General features: G+C 41.1%; 1 protein-coding gene across 3 annotated transcripts in view; it reads right to left on the bottom strand.

Moving 5' to 3' along the window:
• The window catches only part of OSBPL10 (oxysterol binding protein like 10), a 228,859-nt gene extending 216,956 nt beyond the window's left edge, over window positions 1–11,903 (bottom strand). The window contains exon 1 of one of the 3 annotated variants that reach the window (XM_072153574.1): window positions 11,325–11,903. In XM_072153574.1, coding sequence (XP_072009675.1) covers window positions 11,325–11,575 — 251 coding nt within the window. In that variant the 5' untranslated portion in view covers window positions 11,576–11,903. The remainder of the gene's footprint in view (window positions 1–11,324) is intronic. The other 2 variants (XM_072153571.1, XM_072153570.1) reach the window with 2 other exon arrangements.
• Between the last annotated feature and the right edge of the window lie 1,567 nt (window positions 11,904–13,470).

Raw genomic sequence — 13,470 nt, 5'->3', positions numbered from 1 at the left:
CTTCTATGAACAAAGTGATGGGAATGGAGTAATTATCCTGTACAGGAGAGTCAGTGGATAACAAATACCTTTCTAAACCTAAAGTTGCATAAATCAGGAAGCATATAACCCAACAACATGCTTCATATGAAAAACTTAGCTGCAGTGTGCAAAACTTTTTTTATGCTAAGAAAAGAGAAATTACTGGTATGTGGAGTTCCGTATGAAAGCTGCATTCCATAGGCACACACCCAGTTACACAACAGGTTCTATACGATAGCCGGCAGAGCTGAGTATTATAGCAAACAAGCCTTTTCATAACGTCAGAGAAATCAATGGAATCCAACAGAATAAAACTAGAGCAAGATTTCAATAGGAAGAAAGAAATCAAACACAGAGAGATGGAAACAAAAGATGCATTACTGGAAATTGGAAAAAAAAAATCAAGACTCCGGGTCAACTGGGTGCCGACCTATGCAGAGCCTAAATGGGAGCCATATAATACTAATAGCATAGGTTTTTCTGCAAGTCTTATTTAAAAAAATAAAATAAATTTTGGCAGAAAAGTAAAAAAGATAATGGTTTTATTTTAGTAAATTTTCAGAGCTTTTAAGGGCTTAAACACAGGGGGGGATTTACTATAAAAAAAATTGTTTTAATTTTTATTGCCTCTTGCAGCAGATATTTTAGCCCTTTAAGTAGTAACATCTACATGAAATTAAAAAAAGTGAACCTTTACTTGCCTACATGCCCAATATAATAAGAAGCTCGCCCTGCCTACGTTAGAACACTCCTATAAGCCATACAGAATGGCAGCGCAAAAAACATTCCATACATTTCAAATAATAAATTAAATATAGGGGAATGCCTTCTCAGAACAATGGGTTCAATCTTCCAAATGCCATCATGGTTAAAGTGTAACTAAACCTTTGAAGCAACTTTTGGCAATGAAAAGAACAGATAGAAGATAGATATTAATAATAAAGTATGTTATAAACTTTACTAAGTAAAACAGTTTTTTCTGCATTTTTTTACTTCTTTCTCCTGCAGTGAGCAGTATGTCTAAAAGCCTTCAGTATGTCTAAAAACCTCTGTAAGGTGATTAGACTATCCAGTCACTGTAAAGAGACATTATACACAATCAGGCTACCGTATTTATCTCTAGCTGACAGTGGATAAAAGGACAGAAGGTTGATTTACAAATTGCTTAAATGAAGGCCGATGAATATAAGTTGTTAATACTGTATGTATAAAAAGATTACGATTATCATTTGTACTATTGGTTTATAACATTTTGTTGAATGTTTAGTTAGGCTCTAAAAGAGTAGTGGACAGTCAAATGCTGAGTAGCCACTATCTTCATGAGGTATAACACTTCCATTAAAGCGAAACCTGTCATCAGGATCACACATTGTCACCTAATGACAGGTTCCCATATACCTTTTACAGCTAAGTATCCATCTATAATTAACATTACTGCTTCCACTCACTTTTAAAAAGGTATATACAAGTATACAGGGCTCCCTGCCAGCAAACTGCAATGTGTTACTAGAACATCTGTTACAAGGCAGCAATCATCATCATCATCATCATCATCATCTCCACTTTCCTTTTGCAACATCACCAAACGGGGCCTAGCCTTTTCTTGGGGACAGCTGGGGCCCAGAATACCATAGTGGCTGGCTAGTGCGCCCTTGGGCAGGCTGTGGTCACGGTGCACTGGTATGGGGAGCTTAGGGCTGACCTACAGCCTGGTAGGTCTCCAGCAGGTGGTGTTCGCAAGAAATATGGAGGGAGAGGGAGAGGAAGATGCAGTGGTTTCTCCCTGCGGCAACCCCTGATTGTCTGTAGGATGAGTCCCTGGGTAATGGATGGGGAAGTCCGTGGTGGTAAGCAGCAGTATCCAGGGATCAGACAGAGGCAACGTAGTGCAAATCAACTTACAGTTCTTTATTGAACAGCAGGCAAAGGTCAGAAACGGTTAACAACAGATTCTTTGATGCTGGACTGGTCATGGAGAGTTTGTCCGTAGGAAAGGTGCACGCAGCCTGAAAGATGCTGACTGGGCTGGTTCAGGTGGAGTCCAAGTGGTTGAAGTTGCAGTTCTGGGCTTACATCTCCAGACTTAGGGCCTGGGGCACTAGAGGTTCCTGGGATAGATAGCTGAGACAGCACTGAAGGTGTGCTGCTCACACTGGCTCCTCACTGAGACTATGTGCTTCCACCCAGCAGGGGCTTTTATACTCCCTATTGTCAGGTGGTAGCACCTCACAAATCACATTCCAGCTGACATAACAGCCACATCTCTGGATGATTACATACACCAGTAAGGCAGTATCCACATCTACAACTACACAATACTCAGGTTCTAGAACCTTCCTAGAGGGTTTATGACTCCCCCTGACAGCTCTTGACTTGGAGAGGGCGCTATTCACAGATACCAGCCTGCCTATGCATTGGCAGGGGTGTTGACCTTTCCTTTCCTCTTCCCCTTCCCTCCTCCCCCTTCCTTCATGCAGCATTTAGCTGACATGTGCTTCAAGAAAAATCTCTGGGCAGCAAGGCTGCTCAGTGGATAGTACTACAGCCTTGCAGTTCTGGGGATTATGTGGTTTTGCAGTTTCCTTGGGGTCCTCCGGTTTCCCCCCACACTCCGAAAACATACTAGGTTGATTAGATTGTGAGCCCCATGGGGACAGGGACTGATTTGGCAAGCTCTGTGCAGCGCTGCGTAATCTGTGTGCGCTATATAAATCAAGGAATTATTTTTATTATCTCTGTCAGCTCAAGTCTACATGAGGGGGAAGAGGAAGAAGGCAGATGTAGCAGAGCAGAAGGGAGATGATGATGACACAATGCAGTTTGCTGGCAGTCAGTTATACTTTTAGCAACTTTTAAAAGTGACTGGAACCATTAATTATATTAAATAAATTGGAACAGTTAATTATAAAAGCAGATTGAAAAACGGTATTAAAAAGGCCCATAAATTACTCCGTCCCATAAAATGAAGTACATCATGAAGAAGGTATGGTTGATATTTTGTGACTTGACATTTTCATTCAAAACATGTATTGTGATTTTGCTAAATGCCTTTGTTTTACTACATCATAAAAATGGGAATATGATAATGCAATCAGATCAAGAAAAGTACATGCAATCATTATACAACAAGTAATCTGGAAGCAAAATGTGTTTTGTTCAGAGAAACTCTAAAACAACTAAAATACAATTTCTAAAATCAGGGGATAGACGTACGAGTGATGCAACTTATGCCGCTGCTAGTGCTACTTTCAATGTGTTAGACTGTAGGAATAGATAGCTTATCCTTACCCATTTAGCATTGAAGGATAGCATTTATAATCTACATAAAAGACAATTTTAGACACACGCATGTATTAAACTCTGACTGAATTTCACTTGTAGTTTCCCACCAAAGCCCTGCTTACAAAAGAAAATGCCCTCACATTTAGGCTACATTCACACACGTATGGGGGGCGTATATACGGCCGACGTATATACGGCCGATATACGTCCCCCATACACTTCTATGGGCTCACAGCCCGCTACGGGACCGCTCCGTAGCCCGGGAAAAGATAGGACATGTCCTATCTTTTCCCGTGATACGGTGCCGTATCTTCCTATGGAGAGGGGCGGGGGTGCGCAGCGCTCATCCCCTGCTCCTCTCCGCGGCGCCGATGTATGTACTACGGTACGGCGGGCATACATCGTGTGAATGTAGCCTTAGGCCCGGTGTTGGACTGACTCACTAGAGAATACTCTGTTGGTCCATGACCTAACCCAATATGGAACTCCTAAAGGTCTAGAAAATGATAACTCATGCAGAGGTTACTAGTGTACATTTCCTAAGGGTTGATGAAGGGATGACGTCCACCCTAAATTTCAACTGCTGAACCCAAGCAACCCAGTAGTTAGCAAGTCAGTGCAGAAGAATTGAGTGTCTGACCAGGCTTTCAATAATCCAAGAAGTTTTAGCTGTATTATTTTTTGTATGTTATAACTCTGGTTACAAACCTATACAAAGCTACTTTGTATAGGTTTGCCTAATGAAAGTTTATATACATACACACATACAAACTTAAGGAAAATCCAGCTGACCTTTCTCAGAGGATAAATCACAGCTGCCTCCGAGCTACAGATCACTTCAGCCCCTCAAGTACACACACAATTGTTTTCAAAAGGAGTTCTGCAGGAGTTCTTTGTATAGCCATGGAGCCATGAGGAAGATTATGTTGAAACGCGTAGGCTTTGCCTAGATTTTCACCCACATGTTTATTCATGCTATCTGTTGCCTACAAGTATTTTAAGAATGAAATAAAGAATTTATGCTTTATTCAAATAACTACTGCAGCGGGATCGATTTCTTTTTGAAAACAAGTTCTGTTGGCATACATGTAGTAAAAAACTGCCCAGGTATACACCAATATCATTTATCAGACACAATTTAACGGTGCCTAAGTTCACACCACATTTTTGGTCCTCTTAATATCTCATTTTGGATTTACATTCAGAGTTTATAGCAGGAAAGTTTCTGGTATATACAATGAGCAGATGGTATAGTTTTAGGCACTGTATGCCTATGCAGGGAGATGTATCACAGCCTTCTGTTGTAGGTGTACAGAAGGCTATTCATGTGATGAAAATACCCTACATACATGAAAAATATATTGTATATACTATATACAGGCAGTCCCCGGGTTACATACAAGATAGGGACTGTAGGTTTGTTCTTAAGTTGAATTTGTATGTAAGTCGAAACTGTATATTTTATCATTGTAGTTCCCGACAATTTTTTTTTTTGCCCCAGTGACAATTGGAGTTTCAAATTTTTTTGCTGTAATAGGACCAAGAATTATCAATAAAGCTTCATTGCAGACAATTTTAAGCTGATTATTGCAATCTGGGACTATTTTAAAGCATCCAGAGAGCTTCACCAGAGGTCACAGTGGGCAGAGGGGTCCGTCTGTAACTATGGGTTGTCTGTAAGTCGGGTGTCCTTAAGTAGGGGACCGCCTGTATAGTTCTTGTTCTGAGAAAGGTTGTAGTCTTGGCTTCTAAGTGATCCATACATCAGTCACACTAAGGCTATAGATACTGTACTGTGTACATCTGGATACTGTACTATCCACTTACTAATGAAATGGATTGAACAAGGACAGCACCAAGTATTTATGTCAAAAGTAGTAAATGACTTCCATAACAAATATTTAGCCTTATGCCCTCCTTGTATCTAGAACTGGATTACACAATGACTACATGAGATACGTTACAAAAACTTCCAGCACTCACTAGAAGGAAATGTGACTGTCATAGATAAATTATAAGAGGAAACTCAGTGGCACTACACCAAAGTCAATGCTCAAAAGCAACCTATCTGAGCCAAACAGCCGCACTCACACAAGTTGTGCAAACTCTTAGAACCCCCCCCGTAGGAACAGAGGAACAATCATGAAATTCTATGGTACGGCTTGTTGGAAATGTTCAGCTAAATAGTAAAAAATGACATGGCCAGGACAGAAATGATTCATATACAGGCGGTCCCCTACTTAAGGACACCCGACTTACAGACAACCCATAGTTACAGACAGACCCCTCTGACCTCTGGTGAAGCTTTCTGAATGCTTTACTATAGTCCCAGATTGCAATAATCAGCTGTAAGCTGTCTGTAATGAAGGTTTATTGCTAATCCTTGGTCCCATTACAGCAAAAAATTTTTAAACTACAATTGTCACTGGGGCCAAATTTCATTTTGTCTGGATCTACAATTATAAAATATACAGTTTTGACTTGCATACAAATTCAACTTAAGAACAAACCACCAGACCCTATCTTGTACGTAACCCGGGGACTGCCTGTACATGATATAACCATCATAATTCATACAGGGACTATCACCTGTTCAAGTCTCCATAACTAAAGCATTGCTTTAGGCCATGTTCCCACATTCACAATTCTGTAAAGATTTAGGCATACATTTCATTTTAAGAATCAATTTAAGAATATATGGTACAAATATATAGAGATTTTAGAGTTTGATTTTTTTTTTTTTTTTGTAGAAGCAAATGTGAACAAAATCGATAGAAATGTAATAGTGGCAACAACAAGAATAAGATGCCTATAAGACATTTGTTATAATAACCTAAGAAAGAAAGCTAAACATGAAGAGGAAATACAGCACAGGATTGAATCTATAATTATGGTATTGGCGAAGGAACAACAACTATAGTAAAAGAAATGACACCATTCACATCATGGCCAAATACTCTCCACTGTTTGTGCTTTCTCGCGGTCAGTTCTGGTTTTCATGCGATGCTTATTGTGTCCCACTACACAGTTTTAGTGCAAACATGTGCCAGGACCCTGGAGAGGGGCAGTTGTCATGTACAAAAGTTGTTTCCTTCACTGATTAAGGACAGGAGAATGGTTGTACTTAGATCCTTTTCCATTTACTTCATTGGTCTTCATCTCTAGAATGGAACATCTCCATATGGACCTAATTAATGTTCCACCTGCCAACAGATCATCTAAATCCTTTTAGTTTTTGGGCCCTATGTAACCTCCTACTGCTGTCTGGGCTGCATCCTATCTTCCTCATCTTCATTGTTACTGTTTAAAAAATTATATAATATCCTTCAGTTTTTTTTTCAACTATGTTTTTATTGATCTGAAAAGTAATTATACTCTCATTCTAATTTTTCCATAATTAGAGGTAATTTCAGGGAGGATTTAGTATCTTGTAAAAATCCATAGTTGACATTAGGGATATTATCACTAGTCAATGGATTTCGGTAGCCTGGCAAAAGTCACCTGCATAAACTCATAGACCACAATACGGTTAACACTAATTGCACATAAACATTTATGTCCATCCGTTTTTTTGGAACTCATGACAATCAGCAGCTATCCATTATATACCGTACAAATCTGGATCCCCTGGGTAACATTCTGGAACTCTCAAAACGTTACGTGTTGGGTAGGTAGTAAACTGCCTCTTATTGCAGTAGCCACACTAAATATACCGCTACCTGGCTACATACATCACCCCCTCCTTTTCACTTTTGTGTATTCCCATTTGTGCTCCTCCCATACCCCCTCTTCAGGGTTGGAGTTTTCTGTTATGCCCCCTATTCCCTGGATGTGTGCGTTGATGTCTCTTAGTGCACCTTTTTTATGTTGGTTTTCTCTTTTTTTTTACATCATTTGGGGTACACATATACTAGGATTGATAACTAATATACATTAAACAAGAATTGGAAAAGGATTTCCCCCTCTTTTGGAAAATGCAGGAAACCACAATGCCTCAAAGCAAGTTCAGTGATGGGTTCGGCTTCTGCCAGGACCCCATACAAGTGACACATTAGTGGTTGTTGATTTTGATAATTGAGATCAATTTATTTTTATATTTTTATAATAACATATCTAGATGTGATAAAAATCTAAAATAGACTTTATATGTCCTCCTTTATACAATATTTAGCACTCCATTAGGTCTGATAAATCTTTAACAAGCTTATTCTAATAGTTATACATTTACAAAATAATAATCAATTATGTATGGAGAACCAATAGCAATAACTGAACCTTGTCCAGGTCCTGATGGTTATCTGTACAGCACAATGCCAGTGCAATAGATGGAGCTTTGGGCTCCTCGCCTGTTGCGAGAAGCAGCTGGCTGGTACTAAGCCATATACAATGCACGGCCTAAAAGCCTTGGCACAAATGGGTCACTACTAATGCCATTTTTTTCTCAAATTCAAATTTGGGATTGGGCATATACATTGGATAGATGTTCTACCTCTCCTATCCAGAGATTGCAGGTTCTTTGAACAGCATTGCCACGAAAATATGAAGCTGCTTGTAATTGTGTGATGGTATGACAGCATTATGCCTTATTACTAACACTGGCATTACATTAAAGGAAATCTACCATCAAAATAAAGCAACGATACACCAGAGGAACTTATTCATAGATCCAGGAACTGTGACTGTGGTAATCTTCTTATATGTTATCCATGGGCTCATCCCTTATATAATCATCTTTTAAAATTATTCTAATGAGCCAGAAGGTCTCTATGTGCCCCTCTGTGCTGTAGCTTTACAGGCTGCTACAATGTGCAATTGTGTGAGAATACAGCAGACAGAGGGAGAGGGGTAGTGCAAAGGCAGCAGAGGGGAGGGTGAGGTGTGCTCCTGTACACCGTAACAGCCTGTGACGCTACAAAACAGAGGGGCACTGGTAACACCCCACAGAGCCCTTCTGGCTCTTTAGCTATTTTAAAGGATTTTTGAAGGAAGGAGGCCATGAATCTATCCGTGAGTGTTCCTGGTTTATCATGCTTGATTTTGATTGTAGATTTCTGTTAATAAAATAAAGGTTACATGAAAACTTCCAATATGAAAGGTGGGCTACTAACAGGTCACTTGACCAGATGCTATAGTTCTCTTCTCAGAAAATTGTAGAATACCTAGGAAGTTGCACAACAGTTTCAGTGTCGACTGATGTGATGATCACACATGAACGTGTACTTCATACAAAAGTTCCATATTGACACATGCAAAATTACTGCACAGCCATGCAATCACGTCCTCACTGCTTGTCTAAAGTGTTTGCACAGTTCCGCAGACGTTGTGCCACAAGTTATCTAGATTATTAAAAGGAAAAAAAAAGCTAAACCTAGAGGTCCCTGCCCATAACAATGTCAGAGAGAAAGAAAACTCATTTCCTTGTAATTGGGATTCGTTTATTACCTGCATTGCCAGTAAAGTGCAGGAGCTGCCTGGTTATCATAGGACGTTTCATCTAATTTCCCTGCTTATGAAATCTGCAAATCTTTTAATGTCTCCTAAAAGTCTTCAATGTAATTTGAGAAACCACATGCACTTCCCAATAAATACATATTTTTTCATTTTCCTGCAACGGTAAAATAACCTCATATATTAAACATGTAAAGGTGAGGAACGGCTGAGCTTAGTATGGTGGTTGTGCTTGGTATTAAAGCTCAGCCACATTCTCTCAAGTGACTGATGAGATTGTAGTCATTGCCCTGTTCCACATGGGGCAGCTGATCAGCAGGGGTTCCAGATGCTGGACCCCAGTCCATTTTAAAACTGATCAGGAGAATTCCAATAACACCATAACCCCAGATATGATGCATTCTTTAACCATTTCACCACCAAACACAGATATAATACTCTTTGACTATAAAAAGTTCTGTAGCCAGAATATAAAACTTGGGCCAAGAAATGGCTTGGTGTCATATTGTAGCTCAGAAACTTAGCTTTAAAATGGTTCTACAATCAGGTGTGAGGTGCGAGGCTACCTGCACTGCCTGGTGTTCTCTGATCTGGTAATATGGGCTGTGTGTCATCCACATGCATCAGTATGGGAAATCACGGGCTTTAAAAATGGGCAGGAATAGGACCTGCACTAAGTTTCCTACAGACTCCTCACAGGTCCATGAAAAGGATATTAACTTCCATTGCACTGAAGCGGGAAATTTATTAAGACTAGTGTATTGGATGCCAGTCCATTTTCCCTCCAGCGGTGTACTGCCCATGGTATTTCTGTTCAATAAACTTTATTGAGAATTAACACATGACAATACTGCCCGTGGTATTTACTAAAAGGCTTATGACTCTTAGCAAATCCAGAGGTACGCTCTGCCACTAGAATGAAACCTCCCACAGCTGTATTCTCCACTGTTTTCCATAAAGTAAGGCAGGCCGGAGCTTCCATGCTTTAGGATAAAGTGGCGTGCGGGTTAGGAAACCACATGCCTAGGAATTGTGACTTGGCTGCCAGAAGGCATCATAAGTGTCTCCCTAAAGGGCCTTGTATCATCTGCTGAAACAAATCTAGAAAACAGATGAAGAAGATGCGTCACATATACTGTAAGGAACTTATGTACTCACACCCTGCAATTCATCAGAAAATCTGCTGACTCTCTAATCCAGGCAATAGTAAAGGTCACCGAAATTTCTAGTCTTTGCAATTTGGGTAAATTTATGGAATTTTAAAAGAAATGAACTGATGCCCAGTATTAGTATTAGGGGAGATTTAATAAGTGCTGGTAAATAGACCAGTTAAGAGTCACACTTTATAGTCTAATTCTGTGCCAGATATATTATGCTGGATCGGATGATGTACCTGGAGTAGTTTAGAACTGTGGGGTCCCAGGAGTCTGGGCTAGGCCACACCCAATTTCCTAATGACCACACCCCCTTCTCAGAATTCTAGTGTAGACAGATTGATAAATCTCCCCCAATGTGAAATATTTATGCATGGAAACTAATATGAACTGAAAATGTTATAACCTGCAGAGGGCCAAGTCTTGTGCTGCAGATTTATTGTTGATTTCTCCTTTATAATAAAAGAGAAATACTCTGTAGAGTGTGAAGCAGGCTCAGACTTCTAGCCACAATCATTGGGTTTTATTATCTGTAACAAAAATTTATAGAAAATCTATCATTAATATCAAGCACAGATAAGCCAGGGGCACTTCCTCATAGATCCAGGCACTGACTGTTGTACTCTTCTTATAATTGTTATCCATGGCCTCCTTCCTTCTAAAATTATGCTAATCAGACCGAAAGCCTGCACGATTCACAGGCTGTTACACTGCTGGATGTAATCTCACTGCAGTAGAGGAAGTTTCAGCTCAGTGAGAGGGGGAAAATGCTCCTTGCACAGCCTGCACATATACAGCATGGAGGGGCTATGGGGACCGCCTCAGTAGCCGTTTAGGCTAATTAGCTTAATTTAAAAAGTTGATTTTAGAAGGAAAGAAGCCATGGATTACAAGTATAAGAAGCTTACCACAGTCACAGTAGCTAGATCTATGAGCAAGTGTATTGTTACAGAGGTTCAGAGGTGTGAATATGGTCTTTGAAAGTTTCCTTTACTTTTCTACCAATATGGGTTTATCCATCCAGTGCAGAGTTTTGCATGTGCTCTGCTTGTGCAGGTAGACACATTTACAGCCAGGGGCTATGGGTTCTAGGGTGATGTATGGCACCCACCGTAATCAATGTAAACAGCTGTCCCCGCTTCTAATAAGAATCTGTGGGTATATGATACTTGGTGTTATATCTTGTAGCACTTCACACATAAAGGTCACCACTTTAAAGTTCTAAAATGTTCCTAAATGCAATTAATTAATTACAATTATTACAAGGTCCCAGCATAAAGTGGGAGCAGCCATTATGCCTTATACTCCTCAGGACTTGTACAGTCCCAGCCTCCATAAAGGCCAAGGTAATGCTCTCCCCATCACCCGGTGTGCCCTGGCATGCAGGCATGGTGACCTCTATGCACATGCCCCATTTACCTGTTCTGCCAGCCCTGGATGAGGTTGGTGTACTTGCTCAGCACCCCCTCTATGACTTGTTTCTGCTGCGGGTCCCTTGCTCCCCTGCTCGGCTGTGAGGCATCCAGCTTCCCGGGCGCTGCCGGCTGGTTGGCTCTGGCGGGCGCTGTGAGCAGTGCCCGGGCACCGGAGGAGGGTGAGGAGCCTGCAGAGGTGGCTCTGCTGCTGCTCCGGCTGCTGCTGTTACTGCTGCCTCCTCCGCTCTTGTCCATGGCCCTGCTGCTCCTCAGGCTCCTGCACTGTGGTGACGAGTCGCTCCCTCCCTCAGTGTGGAGCAGAGTTTTGTGCAATCTCCTATTTCATGCAGTTTCCTGCTGTGTTCTCGTCTCCTGCGTCCATGATAGGAGATGGCCACATGTATGGAGGGCTGTCAGCTACATTTGTGCCTGTCAGTTCCTGGCCGTGAATGAGCTGAGGCCGCCCTCCCGGGAGCAGGCATGGAGGGCTCGTCATTCACTTCTTCCAGCTGACTTTGCTAATGTGTGTACGGGGAGAGAGCCTGTCCCTCAGTCACTCCCCAGCACCACCTCCAGGGCGTCCTCCTCCTCACTCCCGGACATTGTTATGTGGCTCCCGGCTACTACACAACCAGGAGATACTATAGAATTTATGTATAAACTAATAGTCAATCAAAACACCTCAGAGGCTGCAAAAGATAAAAGTCTTTTATGTACATAAGTATTTTGTGGTACCTTAATCTACTGGTGCAGTACATATTCTCAAAAATGGATTTTCACCACTTTATGTCAATCATACATCACCCGTTTGATCACACAAAATCAAATACAGGCGGTCCCCTGCTTACAGATTGACACGACTTACAGATGACCCCTTGTTACAAATGGACCTGTGAGTGTTAGTCAATTGTAAAGTACTTTAGTCTACAATAAACATCTGTAACAGTTATCAGAGGTGTCTGTAATGAAGCTTTATGGGTAATCCTGGTTCTGATGACAACCCAACATTTTTAACCCATTCACGACCCGTGACGTAATAGCACGTCACGGGTCGGCCACGGGTGCATGGAGAGGGCTCACGCGCTGAGCCCTCTCCATAGCCGGTAAGTCTTTGCTGCATATTGCAGCAAAGGCTTACCGGTAACACCCGCGATTGGTGCCAGCACCGATCGCGGGTGTTTACCCGCTGATCACCGCCGGCAAAGCTGCCGGCGGCTTCAAAAGGATTGTGGCGCATGGGTGCCGCCATCTATTCGAGGATCGCCGCTCCCCGTGACGTCATCAGGGGGGCGCCGATCCGTCGCCATGGTAACCTCGGTCTCACGAAGACCCGAGGCTACTTCGGGTTAACCCATGCATTACAATGTGCTATCAGCACATTGTAATATATGAGTAGTAAAATCCCCATATACTGCCATACTGTAGTATGGCAGTATATGATAGGATCGATCAGACACCCTAGGGTTAAAGTACCCTAGGGAGTCTGAAAAATACTAAAAATAAAAAAAAGTTAAAAAAAAAAAATTATAATAAAAAACCCTAAAAACTCAAATCACCCCCCTTTCCCTAGAACTGATATATATATATAAATAAACAGTAAAAATCATAAACACATTAGGTATCGCCGCGTCCGAAAATGCCCAATCTATCAAAATATGATAACGGTTTTTCACTGCGTTTAATCCCGCAACGGAAAATCGCGCCCAAAGTCGAAAATGGCACTTTTTTTGTCTTTTAAAAAAATAAAACATTTCTATAAAAAGTGATCACAAGGTCGAAAAGTCCTAAAATTGATAACATTGTAAACGTCATCAAAATCCGCAAAAAACGACACCACCCACAGCTCTGTAAACTAAAGTATAAAAAAGTTATTAGCGCCAGAAGATGGCAAAATCCCCCCAAAAATTTTTGTACAAGAGGTTTTAATTTTTTTAAATGTATGAAAACATTATAAAACCTATATAAATTTGGTATCCCCGTAATCGCACAGACCCAAAGAATAAAGTAGACCTGTCATTTGGGGCGCACAGTGAAATCCGTAAGATCCAAGCCCACAAGAAGACGGCACAAATGCGTTTTTCACTGCATTTGGAATTTTTTTCCCGCTTCCTAGTACACGGCATGGAATATTCAATACCATCTCTATGAAG

This window comes from Engystomops pustulosus, chromosome 5 (assembly GCF_040894005.1).
Source record: "Engystomops pustulosus chromosome 5, aEngPut4.maternal, whole genome shotgun sequence".
Lineage (NCBI taxonomy): Eukaryota > Metazoa > Chordata > Amphibia > Anura > Leptodactylidae > Engystomops > Engystomops pustulosus.
This window is presented reverse-complemented; position numbering and strand designations above follow the sequence as displayed.